At 65.5% G+C, this 12,570-nt stretch overlaps 1 protein-coding gene across 1 annotated transcript; it reads right to left on the bottom strand.

Annotated features, from left to right (window-relative positions):
- Positions 1-4,508: 4,508 nt before the first annotated feature.
- On the bottom strand, positions 4,509-6,379 carry SOX18 (SRY-box transcription factor 18). The gene is made up of 2 exons (XM_024128629.2): positions 5,918-6,379; positions 4,509-5,781 (listed from the first exon to the last, which is right to left on the bottom strand). Exons 1-2 carry the CDS (start codon positions 6,273-6,275, stop codon positions 4,973-4,975), a joined length of 1,167 nt encoding a protein of 388 aa, XP_023984397.1. The 5' UTR covers positions 6,276-6,379; the 3' UTR covers positions 4,509-4,972.
- Positions 6,380-12,570: the final 6,191 nt, after the last annotated feature.

Raw genomic sequence — 12,570 nt, 5'->3', positions numbered from 1 at the left:
GGCATGGGAGGGGGTCCTGGGGGATGGGCCGGGTTGTGCTGGCCAGAGCAGGATGGGGGCGTGGGTCGGGGGCGTGGAAGACAAGGCAGAGGGTGGGGAGCCCTGCCGGGCTTCCCTGGGAGGCTGGGTGCTTGTGCAGAGGTAGAGGGGGTGGAAGGAAGCGGAGTGGGCTGGGTTCTGAAACACAAAGAGGAGGAACAGCGGTGCCCCTACATCCCTCCTCCTCCCCAGTCCTGGGCCAGGAACTCCCACACGCTTGGCCTAAACCCGCCGTGGACTGGACTGGAGCCTGCTCCTTGGGGCCCCTCGCCAAGCCTGGGGCAGGAGTGGGGGTGGGTAGGCTGGGTGGAGGGTTGAGTCTTGCTTGGGAGCACCCAGTGCGGATTGGAGGTCAGCTGCTCTGGAGCCCCCTCTTGGGGGGTAGCTGCTCTAGCATAGGAATTTTTTTTTTAATTGGAGTATAATTGCTTCAGAATGTTTTGTTAGTTTCTGCTGTACAGTGAAGTGAATCAGCTCTATGTATACCTATATCCCCTCCCTCTTGGACCTCCCTCCCCACCCCACCCCCCATCCCACCCCTCTAGGTTGACACAGAGCACCGGGCTGAGACCCCTGTGCTATACAGCAGGTTCCCACTAGCTTTCTATTTTACACATGGTAGTGTATGCATGTCAAACCTAACCTCCCAATTCGTCCCACCCTGTGTCCACATGTCTGTTCTCTACCTCTACATCTCTATTCCTGCCCTGCAAATAGGTTCATCTGTACACTTTTTCTAGATTCCACATATGCGTTAATATATGCTATTTGTTTTTCTCTTTGGGGCTTACTTCACTCTGTATGACAGGCTCTAACTCCATCCACATCTCTACAAATGACCCAATTTCATTCCTTTTTTATGGCTGAGTAATACTCCATTGTATATATGTACCACATCTTCTTTGTCCATTGTCCTGGCTATTGTAAATAGTGCTGCAGTGAACATTGGGGTACACGTGTCCTTTTGAATTACGGTTTTTCTCAGTTACCCAACATCTGAATTTGAGGTACTTAATCTACTTGTTCAGACTTGGTCATTAGAGATACACATTTATGTTACTTTACTGAAAACACATCCACATAAAACCTTGCACACAAATGTTCATAGCATCAGTAATCACAGTAGCCAAAACATGGAAACAGCCTCAATGTCCATCAGCTGATGAAGAGATAAATAGACTGTGTTCCATCCCTACAATGGAATATTATACAGCCTTAAAAAGGAATGAAGTTTTGATTCAGGTTACGACATGGATGGACCTTGAAGACTCGATGCTCAGTGAGAGAAGCCAGACTCAAAAGGCCACTTATTGTGTGATTCTACTTACGTGGAAAGTCCAGAACAGGCAAGTCTACAGAGACAGAAAGCAGATGAGTGTTTCCCAGGGGCTGGGAGCAAGGAGGACGGGAAGTGACGGCTAGTGGGGACGACGTTCTTTTGGGGTGATGGAGAAGTGCTGAAGTTCGTGATCATAGTTATACCACCCTGTGAATAGATTACAAACCACTGAGTTGTCCCCTTAGAAGTGTCTGTAGGTGTTGGAGGCCGTCAGCTGAAAAGCTGGACTGTCTAGCGTATTCGTCCATCAAGTGGACAGTTCAGTTCCTCTTCGCCTGCCCGGCCTGGCCTTGTTGGGGGCGGGTGTGTGAGCACAGCTTTGCTCCTGGTGTGGTGTGTGGCTGGTTGTGTGGGGGGTGTTCCCGAAGGTGTCGAGGTGATGATCGTGCCTACTGGGGAGAAGGGTGCACCTTACCTGCTCTGCCCCCCCCCACACCTCCTCCTGTGGGCGGCTTGCTGGGGAGGGTTCCACACCTCGGCTCAGGTCACCTCCGGGCTAGGCTGGGTCCTGGGTGTGGGAGGTGTGGCTTAGGCCAGGCCGGGCTGCTAGAACTTCCCGCCAGGAGCTGGGTGGCCTGGGTCTGTTCCTGGCGGGCCTGACTCAGCGGGAGCTGGGGGTGGGGACATCCCTTCTCTGACCTTAGGGGAAGCAGGTGGGTGGAGTCGGGGGTGGGGGGGAAGCCTGACCCAGGGCTGGAACCACCCAGGCCCTGGAGCTGTGGTCCTGCCTAGGCGGGCTGCCCAGCCTGCCCTGGGTCCCTTGGGAGGGCCCCAGGCATGGTGCCCACCTGAGGCACTCCCTGAAAACAGCTGCCCTCCGTGTGTGCGTGTGTGAGTGTGTGTGTGTGTGTCCCCAGTCCTGATTCTGCTCCTGAATGCCCCCAGCCCCTGGCTCCAGGGACTTGGTCCAAATTGGGACCCCTGGACCCCCCCCCCCATGCCCCCCCCGGCATCCCACGCTGGCACTGAGGGAGGGTCTTCCGGGGAGCAAGCTACTCGGCCCTTCCCCACTTGGGCAGTGGGGCCTGTGCCACCCCAGGCACCTTGAGGCCCCCATCCTCCTGACTCGGAGGGCGGGGTGAGGAGGACGTTAGAAAACTGTTCCATGTACAGGAGAGACAGCCTTTCCTGCCCGCCTGCAGCCTCTCTCTGTGTGTGTCCATGGGTGTCTCCGGTGGGGCACAGGTGAGGCGACGCCTGGGCCCAGGCAGGGGGGGCCCTCCGAGGGGCTGGTCACTTGGCTCTAGGCGGTAGGAGAGGCTGGGCTGGTCTTCCCTTCCCCCTGCCCTGGCCAGGGGGTGCGGGGGAGGAGATGGGAGGGTCCGCCCCCCAGGGGGTGGCAGGGGGCAGAGGCTGCTGGACTCTGGCGGCTATGGGTCCCCATCCGTACAGAGGCCATCCCCACGGTGGGGGCGCACCTTGGCCCTGCTAACCCAGGGCTCCAGTGGGTGGGTCACCTGTCCCCCTACCAGGGGCAGGCCCAGCCTGGGAGTCAGGGGCCATGAGAGCTGGGTGTGCACACTCGTGGGTGATGTGAGCCTTCGTGCGTGAGCCCAGGACTCAGCACTGGTGTCTCAGAGCTCCCTCCCACCGTGACAGATGCGGCTGGACTGGACCACCCTTGTCCTTTGGGCCTCATTCCCTGCCTCCTTCCTGTGTACCAGCACTGTCCTTGGTGCTTGGTGTCCTGGGGGTCATTTCTGTTTGTGCCTCGACCCGCCCAGGGCTCCTCTCTCCACCTCCGAATCCACCTCCTGCCCTCCTCAGCTTGTCCTTCCTCTGTCCCTTTGTCTTTGAGGCTTCTGGGCCCTGCTCACTATGAGGTGGGGATGGGGGCCCAGGTGTCACTCCCCGACTCCACCCACCGAGGTGTGGGGCTCATTCCAGCTAACAGAGAGGTGATGTCCCCGTGCCTCTCCGAGGCAGGACACCTGTAAGGACAGCCCCACACCCTGTTCACCTCTGCACACACGCTCAGGCAGCAGACCCATGTGCACGGACACCCAGGCTGACACACAGACACACGCACGCGCACACAGAGTCTCAGACACCCTGGGTGTCACGCACGGTCATCCTCATGGAGGGTCACGTCGAGTCACACGGTCACACCGTCGCAGCATCACAGCCGTGCTCGGAGCACGTGCACACACTTGCTCACACGCGCTCACACACACGCAGTCGGATTCAGGCTCAGGGCAGCCGCACAGCAGCGCACCTCATCACAAGATGCCCACGCCCCATGGCGCACGCACTGCGTCAGAGTTGTCAGAGATCAGCCGGACCCCCCCCCCCCATATGCCACTGGGGCAGGACAGGCCAGGGGGACACACGACCTCTCATCTTGGCTTGGAAGGCCCGGCAGGCCCTGAGAAGGGTGTGAGTGTGTAGAGGTCTCACTTCGGGACCCGGTCCCAGGAGAGGAGGATCGCCCAAGATGACCGCTGCCAATCACCCCTGAACCCATGGCTCCCCAGTGAGGGGGCGCTAGTGGAACCAAGGAGCCGTGTGGAAAGAGGGTGTCCGGTCCCGCTGGGAGAGGGCCCAAGGCTAGTGTGATGGGTTCCCGAGGGGGAGGCTTGAGATGTGAGGCCTGAGCTCCCCTGCTCTGGTCATTGACCGCGTGTCACTGGGAGAGCCCGCACACGTCACCCTGGCAAGCAGTGTGGTTTTGGCACGGTGCTGCCCTCTCCGGGGACACTGTGTTGAGAGAGAATGACGGACGGGGGTCCCCTGATGTCACGTCTGCAGACAGGCGTCAACCCCACCAGCCTCCTTCAGGGAGAGGCGCTGTTCTGAGCACTCACTGGGCTTGAAGGAAGTTGTCTGCAGGATGAGACGAGGACGGTGAAACGCGGGTGAGAGCGTGGAGGGAATTTCTGCGTGTAGTCTGACCGCTGTGAGGCTTGGGTTAAAATGGGGGTCGGGGGGCTGGAGAGCTGGCAGTCAGGGGAGTGCCCACACCCCCGGCCTCCCATCGGCCGTCTGGGCTGGTGTCCTGCAAGGGTGGAGAAGCGCATGCTGCGGAGCCCAGCTGCGCGTCACGCCCCTTGGACTTCGGAGGGAAGGGCACGCCCAGGGCCCTGGGGGGGACTGCTCCCCCACCCCCAGCGACCACAGACGCGGGAGTTTCGAGGAAAGGAGAGGCGCTTTATTGTGGCCTCGCCTGGGGCACCCAGCTCCGGGCTCCTCCTTTACAGCAAACGAACGTTATTTAAAGAGCCGTTGCTACATTGCTGCTTTGCACCACTGAAACCCCTTGCAAGAAAAAGTTTAAAAGTTTAGTTAAAAATTAAATATATTGTTTCATGTATATAAAAAAGGCAAAGTAAAAAATACAGCCTAGTTCTAGAAAATACACGGCAAGAAAAGGATTAGGTGCTTCAAAAACTTAGCCCTGGCAGGGCCAGCCCACACGTCCTAGGCCCGGGCTTCCCGGCCAAGCCCCGGGACGTGTGGGGACCGCCCCGTAGGGGCGCCCTCTGCCCGGCCAAGCCCCGGCGTTGCCGGTTCCTGCGGGGCTATGACGAGTAGCGGCAACTCCGCCTGCGAGAGAGACAGAGCGGTGACACGGTGACACGCGGCGCCCCGGGCGGCCTAGCCGGAGATGCAGGCGCTGTAGTAGACGGCGGAGCTGGCGTCGGACAGCGCGGCGATCAGGCTGCTCTCCTCCGGGCAGGACATGGCGCGCGGGCCCAGCTTGGCCAGCGCCACGTGGTACGGGAGCCCGGCGGCGTCGGGGCGAGTCCGGCCGCAGTTGAGGTACTGGTCGAACTCGGTCAGGTCCACGTCGGCCCACAGGTCGGCGGTGGGCCCCAGCGGCTCGGGGCCCTCCAGCGGCGGGGCCTCGGGCGGCGGCGACAGCGGGCCGGGGTAGGGGCCCGGGCCGGGCACACCCGGGGCGCCGTAGTAGAGGCCGCAGAGCGGCGCGGCGGGGGCAGGCGCGGTCCTGAGCGCCTCGGCCGGGGACGCCCCGAAGCAGCCGCCCGGGTCCCGGGGCAGCTCGGCGGGGCCGTAGGGCGCACGGAAGGCCCGCAGCGCGCAGTCCTCGGGCGCCGCGGGGGGAGGGAAGAAGGCGGCCTCGCCTGCCTCCAGGCCGTCCAGCGGCGAGCGCTCGGGCGTGGGGAGCCCCAGGCCGTCGAAATCGGCGCCCAGCGGCGGCAGCTCGCGGAAGGCCCGGGCCGGGCCGGTGGCCGCGGGAAAGGGCTCGGGCAGCGGCGGCGGCGGCGGCGCCAAGCCTGGGAGCAGGAGGCCGGGCTCCAGACGCCGGGCCTTGCGCGCCTGCTTCTTGCGGCGCGGCCGGTACTTGTAGTTGGGGTGGTCGCGCAGGTGCTGCACGCGCAGCCGCTCCGCCTCCTCCACAAAGGGCCGCTTCTCCGCCGGGCTCAGCTCCTTCCACGCCTTGCCTGCGGGCCGCGGGCGCGGGTCAGCCGGGTGCCGTCGGGCGGACCGCAGAGCTCCGCGAGCGCCCGGCGTGAGGTCCCCCCGCGCCCCGCCCGCCCCCGGCCCCCACGTCCCCGCCCCCGCCCAGCGGCCACTCACCCAGCATCTTGCTGAGCACCGCGTTGTGCAGGTCTGGGTTCTGCTGCGCCAGCCGCTTGCGCTCGTCCTTCGCCCACACCATGAAGGCATTCATGGGCCGCCGGATGCGCGACTCGTCGGCCGCCTGGCGCTCCCCGCGGCCGGCCGGGCTGAGGCCATAGCGCCCCGGCTCGGGGCTGCGCGGCGGGCTGCGCGGCGGGCTGGGCGGCGAGGCGGGCGCGGCGGGCGCGGCGGGCGCGGCGGGGGCGGCGGGGAGGCCGCGCGGCTCAGCGGCGGCCCCGGGGCCCGGGGCCCATGCACAGTCGCGGCGGGCGGGCGGGTCGTCCTGTGCGCCGTAGCCGGGCGGCGATCTCTGCATTCCAGCTGGGCGCGGCCTGGGCGGAACGGAGCGCGGGGGCGCGGAGGGCGGGCAGCGGGCACGTCGGGGTCTGGCGCGCGGGGCGGGCGGGCGGCGGTAGGGACGGCGGTGCCTCGGGCCGGGTGGGCGCCCAGATATAGCGGCGCGGGGCCAATGGGCGGCGTGGCGGGCGTGGCGTGGCGGGGCGGGGCGTGGCGGGCCGCCCCCTCCGCCCGGGGGCTCCCTTTCTTCTCCGCCAGGCCGGATTCCGCCTCCTCTGCGCGGCGCCCCCCGCACCCTCGGAAGGGGAGACCCCCTGAGTGGGAGAGGGTGGCTGATGTGACCCGAAGCTTGGCAGGGGGCGCCTCTTGGGGGCTGTCAGGCTTTCAGAGACGAACCCACACACACAACGAGTCAGAGCCCCCGGGGAGGAGCTGGGGAAGGCTGCCTTCCCAACCGGAGGCTGGCTCCAAGGGGAGGGCGCCTTGGGAAAAGCAACTTGTGTCTCGGGGGAGCTGCTCTGGATAACCCCGGGGCATCATGCTCGCCCACCCTCCACCCACACGTGGGACTTTCAGCGCCGGGGGCTTGGAGACCCTCCGCCACCCCAGGCCTGTTCACGGGGTTAAAGGGGAAGACGGTCTCCGTGTCCCCCACCCCACTCCCAGACCGACTGGGAACCGGGCCAGCCGCAGCTGAGTACGGGGAGGGAGAGGGTAGATGGCCCGGACCCATAGCAGAGCCGGAGGGCAGGGGTCCAGAGTGGGTGGAGCCCCGGGCCTCATCCCCCTCCCCCGGGGCTGATGGGACCAGTGGTAGCTGGTTACCCAGCGGGCCAGACCAGCGCTGCAGCAAGAGAATGAGGCTGGACCTCGAGTTGGGGCAGGTGGGGGGAGGAGAGGCCCTCCCCTGGGCCATCAGACCCCAGAGGGTCTCCAGAGGAGCTCCTAGCCTCCTTGCAGTCCCCTCCCATCGCATCGGGAGGGGGTGTGGGCTGCAGACTTTGAGGGGTCTCCCCCAGGGCAGGCGCCTTCCCTGCCCCTCCTGCTGAGGGTGGTTCTCTTGGAGCTGGGATGAGCCTTCCCTCCTGCACATCCATTCGTAGCCTGGGAGCTCTGTAGCCCCAAGACCATATCAGGAGCCCCCCCACCCCATGTGCTAGGAGCTCCACGGTGCGGCGTGACCACAGGTGTCGGTGACCCCGGGTCTATGTGGCCGGAGCTTCTGCGTCCTCTGGTGTGTACCTCTAGGCCACAGTCAGTGCTTATGAGTGGGGTGGGAGGTCCCCTGTGGGTCTGACAGCTCCCCCCAACGGCTGCTCCTGAGCTGTCCTGGGGAGAGGCCAGCGCGCCCACAGGGGTCCTCTGTCCCCAGGGCAGGTTCTGTGGTGTAGGGCTGGGTGGCTCAGACTGGTTTCCAGGTCTCCCAGGCCCTGGCACCTAATTCACGGACACTGACCCCATGCTGGGGCACTGGGGATAGTCAAGGTGGGTCCTCTTGGGTCTCGGGGGAAGACTGGCTTTTCCTGGGAGGCAGGCAAGAACGGGGGGCCTGGGGGTGGATGGGTGCACAGCCTCTCCCAATGGTGCCAGCTCCCCTTTGACCAGTCCGTAGGTGGGTGGACTGGGCAGCCTGCAGGGGTTGCGGGGGAGAGATGTGTGAGGAACACTCCAGGCTGAAGGATGGGTCCAAGGGGCCGGCACTCGGCAGAGATGGCCTCTCCCTGCAGCCTTCTGGGTGTGATCTGGGGTCACCAGGGCCTGGCTCAGCCTGGCAGCAGTGGGTCTGGGATGTGACCATCACTGGGCTTGGGAAGGAGGCTTCCCGGTTCCTCTACTGAAGCGCCCTACCTTGGGACGGACTTTGGGTTCCCCTAGGGGCCCTGCGTGTCCCGCTGCAGCCCCTGACAGCCGAGTTGCTCAAGGTGCTGGGAGCACAGTGGCCGCGGTGCCCAGAATTACCTCACCACCAGTGCCCACCCCCCAGGATGGCCGCTTCTCCTGGCGCCAGCCAGTGACCCTCCCTCTTGGCTGGGCTGCGGAACTCAGGTGTCCGGCTGTCATGTCCTGTGGGCCAGGGCTGGGCAAGGCAAGGGGAGCGTCTCCTGGGGTAACCACCCACCTCCTGGGGCTCAGGCTCCCTTCCCCGTGTGCTGCCCGGCAGGCACAAGGCCGGTGGCTCCGGCCCGCGGTCCAGTTGGGAAGGCAGAGCGGTGGGAGCTGCAGTCAGGGTGGCCCTGACCTTGGAGCCTCAGGGCTGGGCGTACTCCCTGGGGCTGTGGGAGGGCCGGTGTGGTTGTGGCCAGTTGTACATCCGAGGTGTGTGTCTGTGCATCTGTGTGTGGTCTGTGTGTTCGTGTCTGTCTGCCCGGGTGTGGGGGTGAGGCTGGACTCTGCCATGGGGAGATGGGGCCCCACGGGGAGTAGAGTGGAGGTTTGGCCCTGGACGCCCACCAAGGGAGGGGTTCCGCGAGACTTCTCTGGTTACCAAGCTGTGGCCCCTGACCCGTCCACAGCCTGGGGGCGTCCCTTCGTCTCCAGGACCCCCCTCAGGCTGGCCTGGTCCAGGTCTGCTGCCGCCCACCCTTGGGGGGGCCCTGTCTGCAGCCCGCAGCTCCCCAGACAGAAGGTGGGAGGGAGGGCAGGCTTGCTCTGTGAGCGGGGGCTGGCCTGGGTGTCCAGTGGACACTGCCTTCCTGGCCCTCCACCCGCTCCCTCCCTCAGCCTGGACTGGCCCCCTAGGCTCTGGTCGAAGCCTGCAAGAGATGCTGGGTAACCCCCTCCGTGGCTCTGAGTGGGGGCTTGGCCGGGCCCTGGGGGTGGCGGACCTCCCAGGCGCTGCTGCCCGGGGCATAGACCTCACAGGCTCCCCGCCGCCCAGGCCTGGCTGCTGCAGTAGCGGCAGCAGCGGGTCTGGGACCAATTACTGAGTCCCGTGGGGCAGGACCCTCCTGCTCCCAGGGGGCGGGGGTGGGGTCCCCGTCAGACGCTCATCCAGGTGGAGAGGTCTCTGGTCTCCTGACGCCTCGGCTCTGGAGCCAGGCCGCCCGGTTCAGACCCTTCCTTGTGGTCCTGGAGACCAGGGCTCCAGGACGGGCCCGGATCCTCCAGCTTGTCCTGGAGGCTGCTCCAAAGGCTGAAGGCGGGTGGGGATGGCGGTGGCTTCTGGGGAGGCCACCCGATGGCCTAGAACCCAGTGGGCACACGCCCAGCGGCAGGCCTGATCCTGGTGGGCCCTGGGGCTCAGGCCTGGGGCTGCAGGCTCGCCCCACCCATGCGTTCCTGCTCAGCCCTGGGGTGCCGGGCCCAGTGTGCCGAGGGCCCCGGGGGTACGAGGGAGCTGGCACGGTGCTCACGCTTGCAGGGCGGCGCTCTCAGGAGCGCTGGGGTCGGTGCTCGGTTTGCCACCGTCGTGGGACCCGGGAGTCCCAGAAGAGCTGGGCACCGTGGGAACTAGGGTGTCAGCGGGCTCGTCGGGGTGCCCCGTGGGCCTTTGGGCGCGCGGAGGGAACGGTGCCGTCGCAGGTCTCAGGGCTGTCGCGCAGGGGTTGGGCCCGCCCCTGAGTGCTTTGGGCCAGCAGGAACAAATGGGCGGGGGGCTTCTCTGGGTTGAAGGGGCCTTGTGGGTTGGGGGGGGGCACTGAATGCAGTGTGTGTGAGGAGGACCCCGTGACGGTGGCTTCAGGGGGGCAGGCGGGCTGTGGGCAGCTGGGTTAGGTCACTTTTGTGGGTGTCCCAGGTGTTGGGGTCCTGAAGAGGCATTTCCTTCCGAACGCCGGGCCGCTGTGCGGGAGGGGAGCTGCTGGGGTGCTGAGCCCAGCGAGCCCTGGGGCATCGGGGCCATGCTCATCATCCGGCGACCTGCGGCCTGTGTGGGCCCCGCCTGGCGCTCAGCGGGGGCTCCGTGGGAAGCCGGGGGCGGGGGGCCCAGGCCCCTCTTGGTTTCCACGGCAACAGCAGGGAGGAGCCAGGAAACACCAGCTCAGGAAGGAAGGCCGCAGCTGAGAGGAGGGCGAGGAGGGCCAGCCTGTTTGAGCAGGCGCCAGACACTCTGTCTGTCCAGTTGTCCGGCGCAGCTGGCCAGCCAGGCCCCGTGTTCCTGCCTTTGGCTCCACCCCCATGCCACTCAGCCCGGGCCCCGGGGAAGCCTCTGGGAAGGCTGTCTTTGCTCAGACCTCGGTGACCCCGGCCCCGGTTCTCCAGGAATGGTGCCCTGGTCCCCCTCAGGGGCTCTTGGTGGGGCAGAGATGGGGCTCTCTGTGTGTCCTGCCTGGGGGACTGTGTGTTGACACACTTGCGTATCCCGGCTCCCACCCCGACTGCCCTGCCCTGGGCTGGCCTGGCTCCTCTGCTCTCCTACTGGGCTCTGGTGACACTTCTCATTTGCCCTGGGAAGCATGGAAAGAAGGGGCACAGCCCCCCAGGTGGCCAGTCACTGGCCCACGGGGCCCGGTGGGCACGGCAGCTGTGAGTTTCTTTTCGGCTGATGCCCTGGCTTTGGTGACAAATGGCTTTGATGGTCCCACCGGTTGGACCATCTGCCAACTGCCGGGGGGCAGGCCTGTGTCCTTGGGGGCCATCTACCCCTTCTTGCTCAGGGGCAGGAGCCGTCCATCCATCCGTCCGTCGATTGCTTATTGACCCCACCGCGGGTCAGGCCCTGTTCCAGGAGATAGGGATTTAGCGGTGGAACAAGACAGCCCCAAGCCCTGCTTGCGGGGAGTTTCCGCTCTGTTGGCGAGGGAGCCGACCAACAAATCCACAAACAAGTCAGAATCTGGAGCGCCAGGCTGTGGAGGGGAGAGGGCTATGCTGGGATGCTTACTGCCTGCCCGTTCAGGAGGTGGCTGTGGAGCCAACCCTGAAGGAAACACGTGAAAGCAATGAGGGGACAGGTGGGGAAGAGTCTTCTAGGCAGAGGAAACAGCACGTGCAAAGGCCCTGGGGTAGGGACCTGTGCTGGAGAGGGGACCAGGGGCTATGTGGGGCCTGGGAGGGTCTCGCTTTCTCATCTGAAGGAGGCTTGGTGGCTTGGGAGGGTTTTGAGCAGAGGAGGGGTGTGATCTGGCTTAGCTTTCCACAGCGGCTGTGTGGAGATGGGCCTGTGCAGGCAGAAGGGTGGACTCACCAACTCACCACTAGGACAGAAGAGCAGGGGTCTGCTGTGGGAGTGGGGCTGGCCAAGGTCACCTCCCAATGCCTGGCTCCTCGGCCCCCAGTCTGCCTCTCCCAGGAGTTTCCTCTGTCTCTCCCCACCGGGGCAGGGCTGGTGTGCCTGGACCGCCAGGAGGCACTGCCTTGGGGACCCCTGTGAGTCAGACCCCCTGCTTTCACCGGAGACCCTGACCCTGCGGCTGCTGGGGCCCCCGTGGAGGGGGAGGGTGGAGTGGCCGCCAGCCTGGCGGGCTGGCAGGGCAGGGAGGGCGGTGTTTCTGGGAATTGTGTGGGGGAAGCGCATTGTTAGAGCGGGCCTGGAGCAGGCCGCCAGGGCCGCTGCTGCTGGCCTCTGGGGGATGCCTCCTGCCTCCCCCAAAGTTCTGCCTCTGGGGGAGGGAGCTGGGCCTGGGCCAAGGCTCTGGGCTGGGCTGGGGACTTTCCGCGAGAGGCTGTTGGGGGCGGCGGTTCTTCCCACTCTGCAGACTGGGAGACCGAGGCCCAGAGAGGGGGGCGTCTGGATGGCAGAGCCGAGATATGCGCTGGCACGTGGGACAGGGGACTCGTGCTGGACCTGGTCCCTGGCCACTGCCCTGCCTGACCTCAGAGGCCGGGGTCTGAGGGAGGCCTGGATGGGGTTGGCTGGGGTCCGAGCTCCACAGAGCCCCTGTGTGGGGAACTGCAGCCCCCAGGGTGGGCTGGAGGGTCTGATGAAATAGGGTGCGGAAACAGCTGGGTGCCTGGGTCGGGGGCGAGCTGCCGACAGGGTGACAGGGGAGGGGTGGGGGCTTCTGGGGCTGAGAGATCTCCCTGCCCCACCCCCGTGGCCATGGGGAGAGGCGGAGCGGTCTCCGTGTGAGTTTGGCAGCCCTGGCCTTCCCACCGGGGCCCCTGCCCCAGCCAGAAGGGAAGCACAGATTCGACCTGCTGGGGTCACGGCCGGCTTTGGGCGGGCAAGTGGTGGGGGACACAAATAGAAAAATAAATGGCCTGAGCTTCCGATGTTTCCGTGCGCTGAGGATGGGGGAGGGGCAGGCCTCTGGGCCAAAGGTGCAGCCCGTCCCTTGGGGGATGGACCCTGGACGTGTGGTTGGGATGTCCCCAGAGCCCTTGTCAGGGCTGTGTCTGGCCCCTCAGAGCCCCCAGGACAGGGCCAGGCTCCC

The sequence above is a fragment of the Physeter macrocephalus genome, chromosome 14 (genome assembly GCF_002837175.3).
Source record: "Physeter macrocephalus isolate SW-GA chromosome 14, ASM283717v5, whole genome shotgun sequence".
Lineage (NCBI taxonomy): Eukaryota > Metazoa > Chordata > Mammalia > Artiodactyla > Physeteridae > Physeter > Physeter macrocephalus.
This window is presented reverse-complemented; position numbering and strand designations above follow the sequence as displayed.

Bases quoted from the DNA above. Each gene is read 5' to 3' on its own strand.
- SOX18 (XM_024128629.2), bottom strand. From the start codon at position 6,275: ATGCAGAGATCGCCGCCCGGCTACGGCGCACAGGACGACCCGCCCGCC. The intron at 5,782-5,917 runs GTGAGTGGCCGC...CGCGGCCCGCAG, and splicing joins GGTGCTCAGCAAGATGCTGG to GCAAGGCGTGGAAGGAGCTG.